Source organism: Lepisosteus oculatus, chromosome 3, assembly GCF_040954835.1.
Source record: "Lepisosteus oculatus isolate fLepOcu1 chromosome 3, fLepOcu1.hap2, whole genome shotgun sequence".
Lineage (NCBI taxonomy): Eukaryota > Metazoa > Chordata > Actinopteri > Semionotiformes > Lepisosteidae > Lepisosteus > Lepisosteus oculatus.
In genome coordinates this window covers 20,703,847-20,728,841 of record NC_090698.1, presented here as the reverse complement: position 1 = coordinate 20,728,841, position 24,995 = coordinate 20,703,847, and the positions used below count along the sequence as shown (strand labels likewise).

General features: G+C 35.4%; 2 protein-coding genes across 11 annotated transcripts in view; one reads left to right on the top strand and one right to left on the bottom strand.

The window, feature by feature from the left end:
* Nucleotides 1–16,469, bottom strand: part of sema4d (sema domain, immunoglobulin domain (Ig), transmembrane domain (TM) and short cytoplasmic domain, (semaphorin) 4D) — a 73,321-nt gene extending 56,852 nt beyond the window's left edge. For 5 of the 8 annotated variants that reach the window (XM_015339701.2, XM_015339706.2, XM_015339692.2 and 2 more), the window contains exon 1: nucleotides 16,381–16,469. The gene's annotated coding sequence lies outside the window, so the exon portion shown is untranslated. Of the gene's footprint in view, nucleotides 1–4,386; nucleotides 4,543–4,656; nucleotides 4,772–16,380 lie in introns of those variants that run through there. The other 3 variants (XM_069187006.1, XM_015339685.2, XM_015339680.2) reach the window with 3 other exon arrangements.
* Nucleotides 16,470–21,388: 4,919 nt separating this feature from the next.
* Nucleotides 21,389–24,979, top strand: rad1 (RAD1 homolog (S. pombe)). Of its 3 annotated transcripts, none has more exons than XM_006627205.2 (6): nucleotides 21,389–21,537; nucleotides 21,733–21,936; nucleotides 22,185–22,293; nucleotides 22,460–22,718; nucleotides 23,585–23,683; nucleotides 24,587–24,979. In XM_006627205.2, the coding sequence occupies exons 2-6, from the start codon at nucleotides 21,742–21,744 to the stop codon at nucleotides 24,768–24,770; spliced, it is 846 nt and encodes a 281-aa protein (XP_006627268.1). In that variant the 5' UTR covers nucleotides 21,389–21,537; nucleotides 21,733–21,741; the 3' UTR covers nucleotides 24,771–24,979. The 3 variants fall into 3 exon arrangements, with proteins under 3 accessions (XP_006627268.1, XP_015194499.1, XP_015194516.1); XM_015339013.1 differs by having other exon boundaries at nucleotides 21,699–21,936; XM_015339030.1 differs by lacking the exon at nucleotides 23,585–23,683 and having other exon boundaries at nucleotides 21,699–21,936.
* Nucleotides 24,980–24,995: the final 16 nt, after the last annotated feature.

The following is a 24,995-nucleotide window of genomic DNA, read 5'->3' as shown; positions in this document are numbered from 1 at the left end:
GAAAAAGTGACAGACATTACTGGATGACCCTCTTTTATCTGTATTCATGGGATTTGGTCTGGTCAGCATTGCAGAATTGAGAACAAAAGGGGGAGAATATGAAACAAAATGACAAGTCGGTGAAGTCGAACCAAAACAAATAACCCAAAGGATAAACAAGACATCAGCGGATTTGAAAATTAATAAGTACTAGAAGAATAGTACTAGAAGAATTAGAAAACAAACCAACAAAACATGTGAGAATATGATGTAATTGGTCAGATTCATGTAAGTGATTGTGCAAAACTCAAAGTCTAGCAGAAATACAGCCTTCAAAAGAGCATGGAAAGATAAGACATTCAACCATTCAGACACAGAACCACAACTTAGATAAGTCAAAGGTCACCACAACTACACAAATCACAATTAAATGAAGGAAGCACAGTAAACTACTTGAAAAAAACCTGTTTCCGTCAAAGACTGTAGAGTGAATTCACCTTACTAAAAACACTTTTTTCAAAACACAAGGCCAAAGTTACACTGGAGAGACTTGAGAATAAGAGTCTTTTGATTACATGACTACAAAGAACAATGGGACAAAACTGCACCAAGCCAGTGTGCAAAGATGTTAGACACTTACCCAAAAAGGCTTGTGGTTGTTATTGGCTGCTAAAGGTGTTTCAACCAAATACCGAGATCATGGGTCTGAATATTTCAATTTTGTTTCTTTAGGTGTTTACTGACATTTAATGTAATTATGTCCTTCTGTTTAAGCATTCAGCTTTGAATATAATTAAAGATTAAAACAATGTGTGTAGGCATCATTTTGTAATTTCACAAAATGAGACACCATAGGAAGTATCTAAATACTTTTACAAGGCACTGTACATTCTCAGGCTTAATTTCTGTTTTACTCTAACAAGCTCAAAAAACTTTTTTTTCCCCATCTTCAGAGAAGACTACATGGTGACTTCAATTCAATTATTCAAAATCCTCAAAGGCACTGAATAAAGTAAACCCAAAGAACCTTTTCAGAATCAACAAGAAAACAGAGAAAATAAATGGAAACCATTTTAAAGAGCATTTAAAACAGTACTTTATGTTTTACACAATGGGTTGTGAGTCTGCAACAAGCTCTCAAGCAGAGCTGTGTGAAAGCAGATACCATGAATTATTTTAATAAATGGTTAGACAAAATCCTCAGATAGATTAGCTATTAGAAACCAAAGTAATTACTTTTGTAAAATCCTTAAATGTCTTAAAACATATGACTAAATGATATTTGTAAATTGGGGTAACCACATGATAACAGATGCAGTAGCTTTTTTTGTAAACAGTATTAATGAAACAAACAGGAATGGATAAAAAAATTCAATAATGTCCAAAGCACTCAGCATTCACACAATGAGAAACAAAGACTGTCTAACTGTGGTAATTCCAGAGTATCTTGTTTAATACATTACTTTCAGAAATCAAATGCTGTTCCTAACACATAATTGCAGTGATTTTCAAAAATGCCAGAGAATTAAGAGCTGCTCGGGATAATCTTTTGGTTTCATAAGCGTTAAGCTTCAAAACCTCATTCAAGGAGATGTAAAATATTGTGACACAAGGTAAACTTGCAGATGTGAGGTCTTTGCTTTTTTTACTAGGATGATGTTGATATGTACTGACATTATATTTATACAAGCTGGACCAACTGAAACTTGCAAATATGAAAACGGAAAGCAGGCCACAGACAGAGAAAATCAACCAACACTGTAGCATGAAATGAGCTGGAGCAGAAACTTTTTGTTTTGTGTTCTGGTTGTTACTGACCACAAATGCAAGAAAAGAAAAAAATATGCAAGACATACTGTATAAAGAAGCAAAAAGAGAATAGATTCAGTATATTGCACTTTTACAATTCACATGAACTTACTGGAATGAATATTTTTGCTCTCCATTCTTAATAAACTAATAGTTTTAATAACTGTTTTCTACATATTATAATTATACACTGTGTTTGTAGTTTAAAAAAAGCTTGTGTGTGTTTAAAAAGTGAGTGCAGTGTAATTAAATTTACAATAGGAGATCACCTTATGCTCTACTGCGTTCCACTTCATACAACTGTTGTCATGACTTTGTGCCCTGACTTGAGGAAGTAATTTTGCTGCAACAATGTGAAGGTTTAAATAAATGTAATAAAAATCACTGTTATTTGTTCATTTCCAAATTTACTACCTGCATTAAACATCAAGCAGATGCCGTTAAACTGAATGGACATTTAATGAAGTTAATTTGTCCTAGATGAGTAACGCAAGTCAATTCTTTCTAATGCAGAGAAAAAGGTGTCTTCCCAGATTAATGTAACTGCAGTTTAAAGTCACAAGAACTACATTTAAGAAGCAACAAAACAAAAACATATGTAGCTCAAAAACCACAGCTGTACGAGATAAAGGCATCCAATGTTTATTGCATGTATTGCTGCTCCAATATTTATCCAATGTTCACTTAGTGTGGTTGGCCACTCAAGGTCATCCTTACATGTGACCCCAGATGCTAGGCTAGCCTCTCTAATGTCAAGTGGACCCAAGGAAGCTAACATACTCTGCAGGCCCAGTGTTAGTGTAGAAGAGGTGCTTATCCAATACCTCCCTTCGTGATATACCATCCCTTCCAGGGATTGTCCCCAAAGTTTTTGCTATCTTTATTCAAAAAATAAAACAATATATAAATCACCTGTACTGAATATATTGGTTGGAAAACATTAAGATTAATGTGTGAAAACATCAGTGGACTACAGTACTGTAGAATAAACACAGAAAATGATTTAAACAGTTAAACATAGAATAAAAAAACAGTGTACTTAAAGAGGGCGTTCAATTATAGTTTGTCACTGGTATGGTGGTATTTAAATATAACACTTCAATGACAAAAGGCTTTGTGCTACACTCTGCTACAAGCTCAGGGACTAAAAGCTGGAAGGCAGCAAGGGAAAGGGGCTTTGAAGTGTTGTGATAGCACTTGAAAAGACATGTTAAGTAGCTTTGATCTCCAAACGGAAAACCTGAAACAGAGACAGACTGAGGCAGAGAGAGTCCTTTTAAGAAGGGCTTTGAGGGTCACAAGCAAGTGATACTGTGTGTTCAAGGAACATGATAGCTAAAACAACACAAATTACTTAAGGTAAAAACACCAATAAAACTTTAACAGACACATTAAAAAGAAAGATGGGTTATAGGCTGAATTCCTGATTTGTTCCTCAGCTCTGTGAAGTCTGCTTTGTCACAGTTAGCAACAAAGTAAAAATACAACTGTGAACACAGCAAACCTTGAAAACAGTATTACCAGTATTAAAATGACACATTTTACAGACTACTAACCAAACGCATGATTTAAAAAATTCCAAAGACTTTTTTTCTTTTCTAAAACCATTTTTACACTTCCCTAAAATGAGAATGGTAAAACTCCACATTCCTAAACAGAAATCCCACTATTAAATTATTCACTATATCTTTCAGAAATACCCTGATCTGAAAATGCAACATCACATTAAAAAAAGCTAAACACATACAAACAAAGCAAAAAAAACATGTTATATGGAATGCACCTCATGTGAAATCCTACATCGTTGTTTTCAAGACTTAATAAGACTGTGAAGAAGATAATTTTACTGACTATATTCAAATGTAAAACATGCTTTTAAAATTCAGACATCAGAAGATTACCTTATGGTGGGAAAACATATGTAGGCATCGGTGAAAATGCCATATGCCAAAAGTTAGACTCATTACTGTACTGACATACCGACAGAGCTTATAACTATGATGGCAAACAAAAAAAGGGTGTGTTTTGGCTCAGATCCTACATGCACTATCTCTTCAAACACGACTACTAAGAAAAGCAATACAAAAGAATTCAATATTTGTCTTTTATTTCTGTATAGTACTTTGTCTTAAAATATCTGCACAGCACTAATAAAGCATTGTTGCTTGAAACGTGGAAATTACTGAGAAAATATATTTTTTTTAGAAATCACTGAACCAAAATTGCCTTTGAAACGGAAGTTGTCCATTGAAACAAAGTTTGATTTTCAACTTTACCCTTGCAACTTTACACACCTGCACAGTTCAAGGAAAGGTAATGAAAGATGAGCCAAAACATCCACAATAGAGCTTTACTAACAGGTACAAGCTATTGGACAGCAAAAGTCACCTCAATCTTTTAACTTCATGGATTGGATACACAACAAATCCTAACATAAAACTGAAACAGGTTCAAATGGTAGAATAAACTGATATGACGCTGTAAATATCTGAAGTGTAATCCACCATCTCCATGCAGTCTTCGTAACCCTCATCAACCGCCCAGTCAGTGAAAAGAAGCCAACCTACCCACAATAAAAAGAGAATAATACAGACTCACCAAGCAGCAGGGCATTCTTCACTATTCCTCAAGAAAACTCAAAAGGAGCTCCACTAGAGTTCTTTCAAAACCTCCTACCAAGGTGTCATGACCTTCCAAAGCACTGAGAATCATGACAGTAAAAACAACAAACTGCAACCAGAGTGAGCCTTTCCTCTCTCTCTCTGCCTCTCTCTCCTCCAGCAGCCTCATTTAATTATTAAAGCCCCTGTGTCCAAAGAACAGCAGAGGAGAGGAGGAGGAACAAAAATCAATAACGTCACAACTTACCCCTGAGGTTGGAGGATTCTTCTTACCTCGATGGTAACGTTAGACCACTGTAGATATTTTTCTGTTCTTGGAATATGGGTCAGCAGTCCGTCTCAGCAATCGTAAGACGGAGACAAGTGAAATATTTTGTCTGGACAGCAACAAGGCACAAGAGTCCCCATGAGGAGGAGGGCTTTCATTTAAAGGTGATGTCAACAGTGCTCAGTGTCACAGCCGCCCATCTTCATCACAGTAAATCATTTTCAGTGGTAAAATGCTGTACTGTGCACACTCATAGGGATGGCTGCTTTCCCCCCTTGGAAACCACGTTACAAAGCAGCTTGGTTTGGCTGGCTCCAGACTTGAACTATGCAAATACAAATCAAATACTTAAGCGTTATGGAAAGAAAAGCCTGCACTGGGGGTTGCAGTACTTCAAGATTAGAGCACAAAGCTCTACACTGAGAAACTAAAAGTTCCACCAGGCTCCGTCTAATCCTAAAAACAAAATAGGCAAAATGAAACATGACATTCCAGGGGCCTGCAAACCACCATCCGCATCTCAACTGTAGTCCAGCCAGTACATACAGTACGAGGTGAGTCCTATATCCTAGAGAACCAATATCAAGTGTGGTGTCTTACATCTGAAATTTGAATGACCTAACTGAATTAATTAAGTGCTTAAGAAGTCCAACCACATGCAAAAGCATGGGTGCCTACAACACCTGCAGAAACCTGGCATGCAATGACTGGAGTTGCCTACTTGTGCACAGACATCTAGGGAACAATATGAGGATTTATTAAAAAAAAACACCAAGCCATAAGGTCAAAGTGCCTTCCCTTGATGTACTACTATTATCCTCAAACACAGAAACATTCATGGCAATTATACAAAATAAATCAATGTAGTTATTCCAAGAAATGACTCTAAAGAATGTCTGGATTAGACTTACTATAGTATATATACTGCAAAAGATGTGACAGTGCTCAGATACATTCCCTCTTCTTCAAACTCACAACACACTGTTTGCAGCTTAAAGGACTCATATAAACCTTTCAATAATATACTAAATAATTTTACTTGTCAGGACTCTAAAATGATTTAATTCAATTTGGTCAATTTCCAAACATCCGCATCCCGGAGGGTGGCAGTAATCAACTTAGGCACATGTTTATGTCATTTTTGGAGACTGAAGACTTGTTCTTTCTGAAAGAAAGTCCTAGGATTGTCTTGGGACATGACAATGATGTGATTGTTCATTCAGCATGCAAGCAAACATCAGAGAAAAAGAGCAAAAACAGTTTATGACACTCCTTTGAGTTATGTGCATAGACTTGGACTCTGTTGTTCATGCTTGTATTTTTAATAATATTTTTCTAAATGGCTGATTATAATTAGACCAGTAGCAAATGTGCTAGAGAGCACAAGACCATAACCTACTACACATTTGTTCTTTTCAGGAAGTGCATGTGTGTTTACATTTATGCAAATGTTTTGGAAAACAATCACATTAAATCATTTGATAAATAAAAGTATTTCATATTATCCCAAGTTGTTTATATGAACCCCTTGAGATTGTGGATGCAAATACCTATTTTAGTTCTCTTTCTAATTCAAAATTTGTCATTCAGCAGATACAAATTTTCCCTATCCAAACATTTCATACTGATAAAGCATTTATTGTACTAGGACATGTACAGTAAGTACATTTTTAGATATTCTTTGTAAAACAAATACTGAACAGGACAAACAACCTCACTTACTGCCCTTATAGTGCCCTTAACTCACTTTGGGTTCATCCTGATGTGACCACATTCCAACAGGACTACATGTCCTCATGCTGCTCATGTAACAGCTTTCTTGCAATATGCTCAAGTCAGATGCCATACTCAACTGTCTTAAACCCCACGGAATGTTTATGAGATCAGCTGAGATGACATGTGGCATCTGCACCTCTACAAGAGTAAGAATGGGACAGAAAATGGACAGTTTTTGTTTAATAATGCTCACAGCATGCAATTCATAGCTACCACTCCTGACAGTGGATAAACAACCTGCTAGCCTGCGATTCTCAAATTATACGCTATTGAACAACACTGTCTTCGGTTTGCCAATGTCATGTCTGTTAAATAAAATATCAGTGCCGCACAAAAAATAATTATTCCAATAACTTTATGATAAGTTATACAATATATATAAAACATACAATTCATGCAGTACACAGCACATACTGTATACTCATGGTGTCCAGCATCTCCTTAGTCTTTCTGAAGAGAATCCTTGTACCAAAAACCCAACCAGGGGCTGTTTTAGCTGCAACAGGGTAACTGTGATTAGGGATTTATTTATTTTTCTTTTTATTAGAAAACGTATACAAAAATACTTATTTTCCTTACGAAAATAAGTGAAAAGCAACACCATTCAAGATTCAGCTCCAGGATCTTCAGCATTCCAGAATATACAGGGATATTCATGACACATTAAAGCAGTCTTGAATTCTTCCCTGAAGCCTGTTAAAACTCATACAGAGATAAAGAAATAGACAATTGTATAATTTAAAGACTCCAAATTGCACCACTAAAAGATAGAACAAGGTGAATAGGATAAATATGCATTTATACTATCAAAATGTTAAATTTAGAGCAATTATATCAAGCCCTTAAAATATTCTGATTTGTACTACACTGCCAGTTGTTCAGCAAGATCAGTTTCCTGCAGTTTTGTTTTCACATCTTAAGTAAATTAAGAACTGTTAAGCGCTACAAACAATTTCTCAATGGCAGGAAATGTCCAATAAAACATTTCCCCTCAAGGGAAAAATTAAAGCCAAAGACAAGCTGTTTATAATTATTTCTCTCCTGGGAATCCTTAACTTGGATAATATTTTTAAATCATAAAAACATCTAAGCTTCTGATATTTTCTTGTTTTTGTGCAAGTAAACACAGAAAACAATATGAAAAGACAACTGTGGACAGTTTCTTAACATAAAACTTTCAGTTCCGAGACACACTAAAGGTGAAATACAAATAAAAACTTAAAAATTACTGTATTTAGCACAATTACCTACTATTGAGATCTGGGATTTGCTAAGGTGAGTTTTCTGTTCTCTTCTGAGAAAGAGCTCATTGAATAATTGAGCTGTGTAAAGCTTGAGAATCATATTACCCTCATGTTATCTCACAGGACTAAACCCCAGAGATGACACCATACATTAATGGAACGATCCAGTTACACCTTTCAATACACAGAGAATATGGAGACATGGTTTATTTCACTGTATTTCACAAAAGATGCCAATTTCAAAATTTAGGACCAACATATGACCTTTGTGTCAGAATAGGCAGGATCAATGGTGCTCTTTGTATTGATTAAAACTGCTCACAAAATCTCACATCTGTTCTGAATGTTTAGCTTTTAATCAAAACCAGTTAAAAGAAACTATGACATGAATTTTCCATTACTATTTACTGGAAAATACAATTCATACAATTATTTCATGCTAAAAAAACTGAAAAAAAGACTTGTAAGAAACACCAAAATACAGTATTTCATTTAATTCAATAATGTCTCATGATGATCTCATGCTTCCAATGGAATTCTTAACTAACAATGTTAACATTGATTTAACTTAAGCAACAGTATCGGGAGCATAAGTCATGCAGATATACGTTTCAACAGAATAAAAGTAAGATAGAATATGAATGTCAAACATATATCTGACCATTTAGCTTTAGCCACTGTAGTGTATGAAAACAAAATTAAAAAAGGCTAAAGCCTTCTGTCACTCTTTATGTGACTGAATTGACTTTAGATTCACCAATTTCTGATCCACTTAAGCGGCTGAGACTCTCCTTCAGTCGAAAACGAAAGACAAAAATTAACTTCAAGACTGAGTTCAAGGGAAAATTTGTGTTTATGGGGTGTTTGAGTTTTGTTTCATGCTAACTATTGCTTGTTTCTTGTTATATTACATCAATTGCATTTACCCTTGTCTTTCATACGGTTAGCTGTCTAGGTCTGAGTTCAATACACATGTATTTACTGCTGTAAAACCTTTTATTAAGAAGTGATGTGCAGGTTAGCAGCTTAAAAAGTATCTGCTAAGGGTGGGTGGGTCCTGGGTCATTCAGATAGGCTAATGCAATATCACCACCACAGGCTCAGTTCATGGAGAAACTCCTGCACAGCATGAGGTCTGCATGAAATCTGGAAACTCAGTCCTCTTGGTCACCCAGCTTTGGTCAATATTTCAATTTATTTAATGACGGGCCAATTAACAGCACCTTAAATGGCAACAAATTGTGTGTGTGAAGAATTCACTCCCTCTCTCACTAGGTGAGCAAGGATCTTTCATTTCTTCAACACAAACAGATTATCTTGGTTCTTCAATGTTCTTCAATCAGCACATTTCTAACCCTCTCCCAGAAAAGCACAGAAATTAAACTGTATCAAATTTCCAAGAGTGGATAGTAAAATCTGTTCTGATTGGAAGCTCTCTGTCATCCCAACTAATCAGTCAGCTCTTATTTCTAGAACACGTGGAACTTTGAATTTTAATCCTTTTTAAATGCAGCAGTGAATTTGCTTTGTAAACTAATCTTGTTGTGATGCTTGGGGAAAAAAGCAGACTGTCCTCCCAGCACAATGCAAAATGACCATTTTGCTAAAATTACTAATTGCATACTGGATCAAAAACAACCACAAAAGGGAACATTAGAGAGAATGAGAAAAAAGAAAGGTCAAAACATAAAAACAACCATAATACTTAGGTTTACATCATGAGTAATGCATAAATATAACCCAAAGAGCTGCACGGAACTTCTATAAATTAAGGAGAGAGATCAGCCAAGGTTCAAAAATCAGAACTGCACCCTTAGACATAGCTTGTTGTTCATACAAGATGGTAAGTGTTAATTTCATGGATGCATTGTGCATAATTCTGAATTAAGGTAAATTAAGATGATCCTGAGGGCACAAGTGGAAACTATGGGGAAGTGAATTTAAAACCGAGAACAGGGGGCACTTCTTTACCCAACAAGCTACCCAGCCATGTTGTTGTAGCAGATTCTCTGGCATATTTCAAAAAACAACTGTATGATGATTCTTTGATCAATCAACCAATACCTATCAAATGGGCTAGACGGGCCGATTGACTTTCTCTCAGTTGTAACCTTTCTACTGTTCTTATGATAGACTGCAATCTGACAAAGACTTTGCATAGTGTAACATACTGATAATGTTCAACTTTGCTGTAATTGTAATTGTAATTGATTTTTTGAAATCCATGAGAATTGTACTCCATTAAAATCAGAAGATAAAATGTTCACTTTACTGTCATGAACTCTTAATATTAATGTCAGATCTTAAATGATTATGCAATGAATGACAATATAATGGCCAATGAGTATCTCTAGCTTAAACAACGTTTAAAATATCTATCCATTTTCTGACCACTGAACTTCAAAGGGTATTTCTGCTTACTGTTGCAAACCTAACTTTATAGCCCTCACCCTCCCAAACTTCTGAACTGCTGGTCAAATTAAGATGCAATGTGAAACTCCCAAATGTAAAATAATGCAGATATATTGAATCATCTGTCCAAGAGTGGGGTGACTTGACAGTTGCATGATTTCAGGTTTACATAATATCTTGGGAGTGCTATATAAATGCAAGGAATTAATCATTCTTATTGTCATAATCACAATTATATTTATAATTCAACATTCTAGTTGGTGTGTCAGTAAGCATGTTTTAAGACAAGACAGACATTTGTTAAAACCATAATACTTCAGTTACCATTCAGTTAAAAAGTGATTCTGGAGTTCAAACATTTCACATGATACTGGAGATAGAATTAATATAAAAACTGTGCTTTTACAAAGTTTCTCCAAGCCTTTCAGTACATATCATTGCACTTGGAAATTTGGTTAAGTGATATAGTGTTCAAGTACAAAGGCCTTTTATGTTTACTGAAGTGGTAACAAAAATGTGCTGCCGTAGGCAATATTATATGAAAACAAAATGTGGTACCACGTCGAAAAAGAAAAAAAATAAGTCTTCGCTCTATCATGCAGAGCAAGTGCAGAATTGTCACCTGTTCTTTAAGCATCTTTCTCTATTAAAATAATAACACCCTATTTCTGAACATTTACAATCTACTCTACTGATCACTCAGTGTTAACATAGGTAAAAGTCTGCAAAGTGTTTAAGGACACAAACACATTTTCAAATTCCTTCGTACTTTTTGGTTATGCTGTTATATTCAATGGCTATGACAATATGTTACCGTCAGTGCGAGTGCTATCTTATGCCCTTACTGTGACATTCAGTGATCTATTTCAGTATGTACAGTACTTCACATTATTAATACAGACAGACAACAGGGGTTAATGGTTTCAAGTGGATACTAACATTATAACACTAACAAAATACAAGAACGAGTCTAGTCTGCACCTCTGCCCATTCCTTTTAATAAGATCTCAAATGAGAACTGTCAGATTATTAAGCTTCTGCAAAAAAGCAGGAACAACTTTAGCATTTTTTCAGCTGTTACACAGGGATGACAAAGCATCTTTGCTGAAGAGCACCTGTGCCATTCTATCCCATTTCCTAACTCTCTGAGCTTAAGGCGCTCAGACACCTAGGAAGACTACACAAACACAGCTGACAGCTGGTTTTCCCTGCAAGACATGCCTGCAGGAACGACTGCAAGGAAAAACACCACCTTTAATTAACATGCAAAAGTTGAGCAGACTCAATCAATAACTCCTAGGGACAAGCTGCTGTTGTCAAGTTACAAATCAGATCTCGTCTCCATGTCTACTTGTCCCTTTCACAGAGCATTCTAACAGTAACACAATACTTGCCTGTTTGGAGGAGGTTACCAACTTACCTTGCCAACATTAATATAAACAGCAACCAACATGACACACTCAGATAAGGCAAACAATTACACATACATAGTCTACGGATTTTCATATGAATTTGAAATTAAACTGACCATTTACTGTATGTATTACATTTTACTGTGGGTTTTAAAGTACTGTACTTGCCTGATTCATACTGTATAAGAAATAGATTTTTCTATTAAGAACAAAAAGTACTATCAAGGTATTCATTAAATTAAGAAAAACTATGCATATTTTTAACCCAAACTGCATTTTTTAAAATAAAAAACAACTTCATCTCACACATTTTCAGGCTGGGAAGACTTCATGACTAAAAACTTTTTCAGTAGGCATTGCTGACCTGTAACTGCCAGTTATAAATTCAGCAACAAAGTGAAAGCAACAAATTACATTAGCAATACTCAGGTGGCATTCCAGCTCATATGACCAAATGATGAACTATTACCTAATTATTCAACATAAACATCTCATTCAAAGACCAGAGGGGGAATTTCTGTTGATTCACAGACATGTAATTGTGCAGCGCATCAGAAACACAGTAGATGTCTCAGAAAAATGAACAAGAGTCATCTAACATGTGTAAACAAGGCCTGTACTAATAAGAAAGAGAAACGCAAAATTCCAGGAGAGCAAAGAATGTCTTTCAGTTCCAACATTTTGAATCACAAGACTAAGGGGATTGTGAGGCCAAACAAACTCACAATAAATAAACTCCAAATCAGACTTCAATATTTCTACTAGCCAACGTTACCTTTGCAACAGCATGAGAAAAGCCTTTACACGTCAGCCAACACACCACACTGCTAAGAACCACTATTTGCAAAACAGGTCTTTCTGCAGTCCACACCCATTATCCCTTGTAGGTCAGCCTCTCTATATCTAAATCAGGCAAGAGGAAATTCAGTCTTTTAGGGCTAGTTGTCATTCTAATTGCCATTTTCAATATTTCCATCAAATAACCTGTTAAATTGGGTTTACTTATAAAATACCAGTGCAACTTAAAGGATTCCAGACATTCAAGCCTTATTGTTTCCTCTCGTTTGCACCCACTCTTACGATCGTATATTTTATGTATTAAAACCTACAATGTACTGGCATCCTGTCCACAGTGTATCCTGCCTTGTATCTGTAGCTAGCTGTGTTAGGTTCCAGCTCCCTCGCGACCAATGAACTGAATGGAGAGGTTAAAAAAATTATGGATGTATTAAAACCTGCTATAATACAAGTTTCTTAGAACAGAGTTAGAACCCCAGGATAACTGTACTTAAAACCTTTTGAACGGTGAATGTACTCCCTGCCATATCTAATGCCATTTACCTGTGGCAATTCATGATGGGCTAAATTGCTTCATTTCATGTGAAACCATTCCTTCTTTCTAATCTTTTTCTCTATAGACCTACTGGAGTAAACACTACTGCACATGAAAGAGACAACTCCATTATTTTTACACCTCATGGCGATGTGATATTGCAATGATCCATTCTTGTTTCATTTCTCCTTTGAGAAATTGACAATTATTAAGAAAAAATGGTTCACATTTTCCACCTCTTGTTTGTTAAAAATGATTTTAGCACTCTAGCATTCCACTTACTCATCAAATTCCAAAAACAGCTACTGAAACTGATGAACCACAGCCGTGAAATTATTTTAAACCCTTCATGGATTATTATATGGAAACTGGATACACATCAGATTGTTACTGTAGGACTTACAAATCTCCCTTTTCATCAAGTCTTGCGTAGTTTAGAATTGACATTGGAAGGTATATTAACAGTGGAGAAGTAGTGTGAAAATGCTTTTTGGAGATCCTGATTGGCTCTACCAGTAAACACACTTGTGAAGAATAAAAGATGGACCCCATAACCTAAAACAGCTGATCAATCTTAGGTTGGCAGAACAGCAAGTCCCTTGCAGAAGTGAAGAACTGGTGAAGTACCATTTGAACTGGCAGGACATGCGGTGCATCTGTGTTCATTCAGTCCTCAAAACTGAAATATCACAAGTGTAATGCAAGTTTGCTCAGGACATTTCATCTTCCCCATGATTGACCCCACTGTTGATGCTGTAAGCCTTCTGTTCAGTTTGAGATCAGAGTACATGTGCCTGTTGCATTTCTCTGTCCTGCAGAGCTACACACGTTACAGCCCTGATTAACAAATAGCAATTCCGAGTTGGAGGAAGCATAAAAAAGAAAATTGCTATTCCAGTTTCTTTCTTTTCTTTCTAAAAAAAAAGCCTTGGTTTGGATGTACATCCAAAATACAAAAAAACACTGATGTTGATGAACCATATATGTTTGTTCTAACTTTATACCCTGCGGGTAAATGCTGAATTGCAACCAATCTCAAGGGAACATTCTGACTGGATGCCTTCCAGTATTCGTAAAGACCGCTTTATGCAAAGCTGTAGTTAAGACCGTCCTGGCGCTTGCTGTGAAATAGCTGGATACTACTGAATATTCAAATCTGATTATCTATTTCAGTTCAAGTTCAGTTTGTGAAACTCACAATTTGGACTACAAAAAATGTGCAGCTCACTTTCCGTATTCTACGTCAATACAGACAAAAGTCCTCCATAATAACTAATTTCATTGTTTACTTTAATAAGCTGAGTCACAAAGTACACCATTACAAGTCAAACCTACCAATTGCATGAAATGCAGTTTTATCACTAAATTTCTCGTTACATCTAAATGGAGGTGTTCAACAAAAAGCTTCCCATTCTACCACAATGTGAAATTCAAAAGGCTTTTTTTTAGGTTTAAGGGAAAAAGAAATACGGAAACACAGTGATTAAAGGAAATGCTGAAGGGAAAAATAAATATTGGAACAAAGTGGAGGCAAAAAGATTTACTATGTGTTGTGTTGACCAAGTGACAGTTTCCTCATGTTACTTCATTTGGTAGAGTTGTAAAAACAACTGAATTCTCCTTTTATTCCCTATTAGCATTGTTTCATCAAATATGTCACTTTCAGTGATACTTAAGTCCCTCAATAAAACACACCAAGTGGTGATTACAACAGTACCGGAGAGCCCCAACTATTAATGGGCAATCAATGCAAATCTCATTGTTCAAGCTGGTTGAGGATTTACATACTAAAAAATGTGCTCTCAGAATTAATTTGTGAAAAAGTTAGGTCCTAGCAAAGGAATGACTGTTGTGCTCAAAGTGCACATTACATCTAAAAACCTTGTATTCCAGACATATGGCTTATATTTCCTCTGTCTTACCAAATATGTAGTATATTTTCGATTTGAAATGAAAATGTTCAAAAAACAACTCGATTATGTCACGGATAGTTAAAACTTGCTACTATTAACATATGAAATGAAAGTCTGCTCCCCCAACACTCTGCATGGATCAATGCATTATCTATATTACTTTAAACTGAGTCTTGATGAAGAAAACGCAATGCACAATAGCTGTTCTTTTGGGAACACATATGGCATGTCTATACATATGGCATATAGGCACATGAATTAATCTGTAAACATGAATAAAAATGCTAAACCGGTGGAACCTTGATTAGCCCAATCTGCTGATTTATGGCAATCCCCAAATAGGTTGAAAATAAATTTACAAAACCTTAAGCACATTTTAATACAGCCAAGGTGAACTACAGAATCCGGATCTCTCCAATATCTGTAGAGGATGAGATAGAGCTGATTGAAGATTAAAGCATGCAGATGCTTCGTTCAAAACTATTATAAAATATGTAATTGCTATTCTTTAATCTACTTTTTCCTCCACTCTGTTATAAGATTTTCAGTTTCGGGTCCTTAAATTTGGTTAGGACCCATTTTTCAAATGGGTCAATGCAATGGTGATGGAATTTTAAATGTCATCTGTATTCGTTGAAAAGATAGAAAAGATAGGGTTTCTGCTTCCTAACAACAGATCTTTCCCAACCTAAATCACTATCCATTACAATAGATCAACACTTTGTGAGTTTTGCTCTGTGCACATCCATAATGTATTACCATTTCAGTATGGAGGTCAACCAATTTTCATATAGGGGTAGTAAATCAATGTAGCAAAGTCTTTAAATGCTGCATTGCATTGCCAAACCAAACAATCCTTGATCTAAAATGTATTCAACGCATCTTTGAAAGGTCACAGTTCAACATTGCTCTTCTTTTATCCCGAATAGACAAACTGTACCGATCTAGAATTGCACGGCGACGTTTCTCTCCAATTTCAACACACAGAGCACTTTTGGTTTTTTTAAATAAATGAGCCCTTTCGATTCACTTCTGCTCTGGACAGTGGCTCCTAAATGAATTTTGGACAAGATGCATATACATTTGTGCATTGCATATTCAATTAAAATTAAATTAAACAGCGGTAGATTAGAAATGTTCATTTGCGCTGGTTCAAGTGTTGTACATTCAGTACCAGTGTAAACGTAATTTAAAACCCCCTATAATCATACGAAATGCAGATGGAGTTATTTTAAAGAATACAGAAAAATATCAAATGGATTTTTTCCTTATGTTATATTTTTTCTCAACTGAACCATTTATTTTCATGAACGTTTAACATTGTTTTAACAATGGCGCAAAAATACTAGATTGTTCGTATTTAATATAACAGGTGACACTTGTTGGTTCAAAACTAACCTGTTCCGCCTTCCTTTCCAACAAGTGCAACAACAGGAACATCTACAAATGCTCAACTACAGGCAAAACATGACCGCTAGCCAAAAACTCAAGGGGGTATATTGCTACATGAACAGATAAACGTTTAAAAGAAAACCAAAACACTGCACAAGAACATTAAAACAAAACTGTACCCGTCGTTAAAACAAAACGTGCAACAAACATCTAAAACTCACCGGGTTCGGAAAAGGCTCGATCTTCTCCGTTTAGTTTTTAGGGGATGGTGCAAAAAAAGTGTTAGAAGTTTGTCTCTCGCAGCATGGCGGCTGTAGCTCGGATTCAAAAAAAAATCTTTTCCCTGGCATATCAGTCCAAAGGCAGGGAGGAGGGGCAGAAGAGAGAACACAACGCAAATAAGGTACACAGTTTGAGGATGTTTTAAAAAGCAAACGGATAACCTTCGCACGCTTCCCAAGCACACACAACGTTTCACACCCCACAATTAATGAGAAGCGTCAATTTTAGAGGATTTAAAATACAGCCATATATTGACTACACTTTTTCGTCTTTGTTTTTTAAAGTGTTTAAATATATACACATAAAAGTTTTTTAAAAGCATTTTAATGTATAATGGCTATTCTTTGGCCTGAAAGGGTCATTAAAAGTATTGTTTGGAGTATGTTTCACATGTGCGTGAAATATCTATAAAATACCAATTTTTGCGCATAGGAATTTTGTAATGATTTTTATTTTACTTATATGTAAATATTGAGCGAGTTTTTCTTTACCCAATGGGACATTTTTATGACGTATATACTGTATGTGGATTTTAGAGATATGTACACGTTATACAAGGAATACAAACACGAGAAATCTTTTTTTATCTTAGTGAATTAGTCAATTTAAAGCCTTTTGATAAGATAGCAAAGACCACGCACAGCTGAACACGCAAAACAATTCTCCTAACAAGTTAAAGTAAATAATATAAACATTTTCAAAATGTTTTGATTTTAAGTAATATAACTTTTTTTAACCACTACAATTTCATGATCAAATTGTATTTACTGTGAAACTACTACTTTCAGGGTAACGTTAGATAATATTGTTTTTAAAATATATTTCATTAAAAAATATTTACAAAAAAATTCATGAAGCTTTTTTCGCTTAATATAACATTACAAGCATAACGATATATAAGGTGGAATTAACTGTAATATAATAAAACACAGTTTTTCCTGTGATGTTTTCACTTTTGAATATACCTGTAATGTTTATCTTCCTGTGCGCTTTCAAACTTTTAAAGGGCTCCTTACTGACGTCACTTGAGCGCCATTGTACCGCTAAATTTATTCTCTTCCCACTACTCTTAAGGTATATTAATATCCAACATAGTTTAGATTGGTTAATACCTAACGTGACGTGCGATCAAATAAACACTACACGATATTTTTTTATACTCCTAAAGCGTTTCATGTTGACGCGAGAATACAGGCGTGTTAAAGACGTGTCAGAAAAGAAGTCGCTTGCAGGCGGTAGTGCTGATTTTGATTTTAATAATGAATCCTGCGTAACAGCATGATGTCACAAGTCAAATAAACCTTGACATGATATTTTCAGTCTGATGTGCCAGATATATGCAGTGTATTATCTGCCTACATTTGACACAGTGGCAACAGAATTTGAATGAGTGACAGTCATCCAGCCCCAGATAAAAGATTTACCTGCAAGATATAATTATATCATTTGTTAAATTAATGCTAAAGACTTCCAGGATAGAAATGAATAACAGTATTGTTCCTTACCTGCTGTATCAGTGGGGTTGCATGAAGGTTTGTACTGTAATACAACACTTCAATCACCAAAGAGGGGTGCCAATCCAACTGAGGGAGGGTAAAGGTTAAAAATATTTTTATCTTGACAGGGAGTGGTGGTGCAGAAATAGGGCCAAATACAAACCAGCCCTTGTTAAGCTACAAAAAAAAAGGTTTCATAGGCATCTACTTCAACTCGGCAGAAAACAACTGGGTCTTTGAGCAGTACAAGTAATTGCTTTCAGTTATGCTTTAATTGTGGGTGATGCAACAAGAAAACTTGAAAATAAAAGTCTGAGAAAACATTTTGATCACCATATCGGATCTATTTCTGTACACAAACCAGTGTGCAGAATAAGGCCTTGGAGTCCGTCAGTGTTTATGATGTGTGTAATTGTAATCATATGCATGTCTTTTGTCATAGAAAATATGGGAACTGTTATTCTAAGGGACAGAATAAAAGTAGGTGTTTACAGTACTCATAGGTTGCATATTTCTGTAACACTAGTAATTTAATACTGAAAAAAAATTATAGTATTACACCAGTAGCCACGATAAAAACTTCATTAATTTAGCGCTCGGTCTGTATTTGGATGAATTTCAAAGTTTTTTGCTCATATCTGGAGTTCATCTCAAGTGACAAACTTTACTTTCTGTAGTGGACTGACACAGCTGAATATTATTCCAGTTAGATATATGGACCTGTATGCATTGTCATAAAATAAATTCCATAACAATTACATTATAACATAACAATTTTGTTTTGTTAAGATCAAAGTAATACTTACACAAGAGATACAGAATACATTTATATATACAGCATTTCAAAAATACGACATCTGCAAATATTTTACATTTTTCTCTGCTCTTTTCAAAAATGAACCCTACTAAGCTCTAGGATCACAAATCAAGACCACAAAGGCAGAAACATGTGTTTTATTACAGAATGAAGGAAATACCTCATGCTTTTCGATGCAGTTTGACAGCAGCCTCAAGTATGGTTTAATATAAATACTTGTGCTGAGATGGGGTTACGCCACAGTAATCCTTGGTATTTCAGACATGAGCACACGACCAGCAACTGTTGTCTGCATTGCATAGAGCCCTTAGATACTTCAGATCTCATAAAAGTATGTGCACTGTGAAATAAGGACATGTACACTTAAATTGACAAATGAATTTATTATACACTTCATTTTCAAAATAACAATAAATACAATTTCTTATAGAAAAAAAAACATATTTCCAACTTCCATTTTACAAAACATGTCCCTGAAACAGTGAATTATTAAAAAGGACTGATTACTGTTTTCATCTATGGGTAGATCTTATTACATTGGTTTACAGCCCGGTAAATGTTTGTCAACAGATATTAAATTTCCTTTTCATGCACATTGTAGGAATGATCATGTCTGAAAATAGTTCATAATCCTCACTGTGAGGAGAGGTCAATGCTCAAGTGTATAGTGATACCTTCTAACAGCAAGCCAGTGCAGTTTGTGAATTCTATCTTGACTGCCCAGACTTATACTTTTTTCTTAATAAAGAAAAAATGTTTGTCATATAAATACGTACTCTGAAACCAAAGCGGTTTCTTTTCTTGAAAGTATAGCCTACGCCTCCTTTTTGGTTTGTGTAATTGTAATACTTGTGTGTTGCATATTATGTTATTATAAATGTATTTTGAACAATACAAATTGTGTATCTCTAAAGCATGTCTTTGAAACATTGGACTAAACCTAAGTACAGTAAGCGATAAATATGCTTCGGTTCTTTTTTTCTCTCATTCAGCACTGGCAATCTTTCCAGAATATTTGTGTTGCTGGAATACTCCATTTAGAAAGTGTACCACATTCAACTCTATCAGAAGATCTTTAAAAATAATAAACGTCTGCCAGTAGTCTAAAGAATGGGCCACCTGAAAATCAACAGTTTTAAAGAGAAAGATTTTATTCCTTTCCTCAATCTTGCATCATCACCATTACCATAATTCCTTAAATTTATATAGCACTTTTCACTAAAAGATTTCAAGGTGTAAAGGAGACATTATACAATGCTGTAGATTGAAGAGGAAGTCAGATTTGATTTACCATTGGAATTCTGGGGGGACTTTAGGAAGGGCAGAATGGAATTTAAGAAAAAAATTAAAGAAAACTACCACAGGTTTGCAAAAACTCTTATCTGAATCATAGCACCTCTAATTGCCCAGTGTCCCCATTAACCATACTGAGGAATGTGTACACTGTGGTCTAGTTAAAAGGCCTACAGGTCCACTAAGTCCATTTGCAACAGTAATCTCTTCCATGGAAGTCTCCCACCCCAGCCTTGATTAGCTTCTGACAGGTAACAAGATCAGGCTAAAAGCTCGTAACGTCGCTACATACCCTATTCAATTATTCTTATTATCATTATAATGCAGTAATTTTCACTTACATTTTTTAAGTACTGTATCTTTGAACAGCATTTTCAGATGACGTTAATAAAAAAGGAAAAGGCTCCCATCTAGCGGCAAAACTGATATTATATTTTTTGGCCACGCTTTCACCAAATGCACTTCGGGTATTTAAACCCCGACCATATGGATTTCCATTTGCACTCCATCTTTTTCATTTTGCAACAAATGTATAACTAAACCCTTTGTCTAATTTTATGTTGTGAAAATGACGAAGCTATTTTACAAGTTCCTGTAATTTTAGCAAGTACATATTTCATAACTGACACAAATGGGAGATTTAAGGCAGTTTCCAGTCAATATCAGATCTCCACGTAGGGTCTCATTTGTAGATCAGCTCATTGGCCGCTAGTGTAATACTGAAGATGCTGCATTCATCACAATTTTGGTTTAACCAAGGAGTTTCCAGGCAATATGGCCAATAACTGCAAGTGCAGGGATCGCACAAAGCCAAAGGTCGAATACAATTTTAATAGAAACAGCCAGCCGAAACAACCAAATGTATATTGTACTTTGGTTCTTAGAAAGTCGGTAGTGTTTATTAGTAAATCGGAAGGCATCAAAATCAGAATTTGGGCTTTTCGAAATTGTCCTCTGTGTTTGTGAGCTCTGTAATAAACTGGGTGCTCGTCCAGAATGCAGAATACAGTTCTAGTTGGCGTCCTGTGCTTCCTGGATAGGCTCGGTATAGCCTCGATTCTTAATAGGAAAGAGCAGTTTTCTGATTATAAAAGGATACCTCCGTACCTCCCAGTTTTAAATGACTCTTTTAGTAGAATAATTATATCCGAAATCGGAACCGTGTTTAACTCTTTCCCCTTCGACCATTCTATACTTCAGAAGCTACCTTAAATTAAAAATGTAATTATGTTTTAAATACAAAACAAACACAAAATGTACTTCCAATACATTTTGGAAATGTGACCTTAAGCCGGCATTTGACCCGGAGGTACAACCGAACACGGCCGATAAACACGCCTTTTTTGCTCCCGGAAGTTGTTCACCGAAATGACACATTCACACATATAACAAAATTCAGAAATTACGTGGATTCGACACATTCACACAATATATTTGACTATTTCCGGCTGTCAAAATAAAATAAAATAAAATCTGGAGACGTAAGCAAAGTAAGACTTTTTTTAAAGAGCTTGATTTTTTGTTTTTAGGGTAGTCGTAAACACAAAGAAAGATTTTGAATCGTACATAAACAATATCGTATATACGAGGCTTATTATTATTTTATAGTCAAAATGATGTTATTTAAAATGTATTTTGGGTTTTTTTCCAGATTCACTGAGATACTTGGTTCTGGTTCATTGCAGTAAGATAGCATGCCCCTGACTGTTCAGCCTGAAGTAAGAGATGACCAGTATGTGTTGGTGGCCAGCTTGGATAACGTCAGAAGCCTTTCCAACATCTTAAAAGCCATCAGTTTCAAAGACCACTCTCTCTTCACAGCCACACCTAATGGGCTAAAAGTTACCGTGGAAGACTCCAAGTGCTTGCAAGCCAATGCTTTTATACAGGTTAGTGCCATCGTGAATTTATAAAAATACATGTTGATGTAACATGCTTCTACATGAAGTGCCTGGTGTCAGGGGAAAAGTTTAGAAACATAATGTGGACAAATATTTTTTTGTTTCATTGATGCAATTTTTTTCGTCTTTTGTGATTATTAATATACATAGTTTAAAGGAATTAAGAATGAATATGTATTTCATTAGTACTGTATATGTCTGCATACTGTAGTTAGCAGGACTTTTTCTTTTTTTAGGCTGAGATCTTCCAGGATTACTTCATAAAGGAAGACTCAGTTGGATTCACAGTTAACTTGACTGTCCTCTTAGACTGCCTCACCATCTTTGGAGGAAATGTTGTGCCAGGTATTGCTCTTTAAAAAAAATGTTAGTATAAAAATATCGTTGTTTTTTTCTCTTATTGAAGAGAGCTATTGTTTACTTGGAAAAAATATTCCAGTTTTCTATGGATAAAGATTTTTTCACTTATCACTACTGATTTTTTTTTACTTTTGTGCTTTTTGGATGAAAGGAGTTACAACTGCTTTGCGGATGTGCTATGGTGGCTATGGCTACCCCCTGACCTTGTTCCTTGAAGAAGAGGGAGTGGTAACAGTGTGCAAAATAAACACCATGGAGCCGGAGGATCCTATTGACTTTGACTTCTGTAGCACCAACGTCACCAACAAAGTGATTCTGCAGTCAGACAGCCTGCGGGAGGCCTTCTCTGAGCTTGACATGACCAGCGAGGTCTTGCAAATCACTATGTCCCCAGATAAACCTTATTTTAGGTGAGTGGAAGTTCTGTGTAGGTACACATTAAAGAAATGTAGATGATATACAAGGAAAAACCCAAACCTCGAAGAAAGATTCAACACAGAACAGCAACTCCTTGCATTAAATTTTCAATAACTACTTTTTTGTGTTTTTTTTATTTTCATACAATTGCTTATTGGTTTAATTTTTTAAGGGATGGTTAATGTGTGTTCCATCCACAAATCAGTAGAACGTGATGTCAAAATTAGATTTCCATAATATTTTGTTTATCTGCGCGTTCAAACATAATGACTTAACATTTACTCTGGAATATGAGAATTACCCTCTGATTGTGTGAATACAAGGAAGAGTCCATTGCTGACACCTTGATAGCGTTGATTTAACTGAAACCAACTTAAGTACTATGTCAAGATTCCTAAACTTATCTGCAGTTAGTTTTTGTAAATATTCTGCTGTGAATATTAATTCTTTAGAAAGATGTAAGGGTTGGGAAGCTTATTCCACATGATTTTAAGATTAGACTCGGAAAGCTGGACTATTAAAAAGTACCACACATGCATTATTTATCACTGCTACTGGTAGTGCTAAGTGGTAGTAACAAGTCAGGTAACAAGCAGCTCAGTCAGGATCATAGCTCATGTACTGTATGCTTTATGCTATACCATCACATGCTTAAGTCTGAAAATTTTGTAAACATCAGTCAAACATTCTTGAAGTATGCCTTCTGTAGCCTTGTTGTCCATAACACAGCATGCATGTTATTAGTCACATGGTATTCTGTTCACTGAAAACAAAGTTTATTTTGCCATCTCAAACATTTTGTAACTTAAGTAACAGTGGAAGTATTCCCTAACATTTTCTGTTTTTCACCAATACATAGACTATCTACGTTTGGGAATGCAGGAAGTGCCCACTATGACTATCCAAAGGACTCGGACATGATGGAGTTCTTTCAGTGTAGCCAAACACAGACAAACAGGTCAGCGGACCCCTTCCATCCTGGTTATTTTGGCCTACCCAACATTTAAGGTTTAGATAAAATTATTTGTTAGTCTAAAGTGTAATTTTCTAAATTGTTCAGTCTTTTTGTTATGCAAATAATCTAAATACTCAGAAATTTACAACTTGTTTTTCACATTGCAAGAGCTACGAACTGCCTTCCATGACAAAGTGAGAACTCTGCAAATTAAGTGTGATGAGAAATGCATTAGGTTTAATAATCTCAACTATTTTATCTAAATTGACAGATCAGAAAGATGACAAAGCAGTGTCTCTCTACTCAGTGTTACATTTATTGTAGTATTTTATATGTATTGTATTAATACAGTAATTAAGGCTAGGGTGCCGGTAGTACTACACCCTTTTAATAAAGGACATAAAAATGATAATTGATAGTACAATCATTTGTTGACTACATAATTATGGAAAAATGTAAAGCAGTAAGGTTATTTTTGTGCACTGAAGAATAACTAGTTTCAAGTGGCTTTGTAGTATACATTTCATTTGGAGGTTCTATGGTTAGTAAAATCCATAAAGATTATATGGATTGGAACATTAAATGAAAACAGTTTAAATTGGTTTACCATAACAGAATTGTTTTTTTTTACTTTAAAGGAGAGGCATAGAGCTAAAAGATGTTGTTAAAACCACACTAATAGAATATGAATAATATCTCTGACAGAGTTGAGTAACTGAAGTCCTAATAACAGTTTTCACAGTCCTGCTTCTAGCCTTCCTCTGTCCTGAACAGATCCAGTGTTCAGTCATTATCCAGCACACTCAGTATGAAAGCTGATGGCGTAGTCATGGGAGTTTTACCAACATGATAGGATAACGGTAGATTTTTTTCACCCTTTTGATGAGCTTTTTGTTGTCTTTGCAGGTATAAAATGTCCTTATTAAAACCTTCCACCAAAGCGCTGGCCCTGTCCTGCAAGGTCTCAGTGCGGATGGACAATCGTGGGTTCCTCTCTCTGCAGTACCTGGTGAGAAATGAAGACGGCCAAATCTGCTTTGTGGAGTATTACTGTTGTCCAGATGAGGAAGTTGAGGAACCTGGAACATAGTAGTCTATTTATTCCTTTTCTTTTAGCCCTGCAAAGTTCTTTTCCTGATTCTGTTCATTGTGTTGTTTTCAAAGATATTGCTGTCATATTTTTCCAATTGTAAATCTCTTCATGGCAGTGGTGATTCAAGCAAATTGTAAAGTTATGTTTCACTTAAAATATTTTTGTATAAAAAAACGCTGAAATAAAAAAGTCTTAATTTTTGCAAACTCTTTGTGAGGTTTA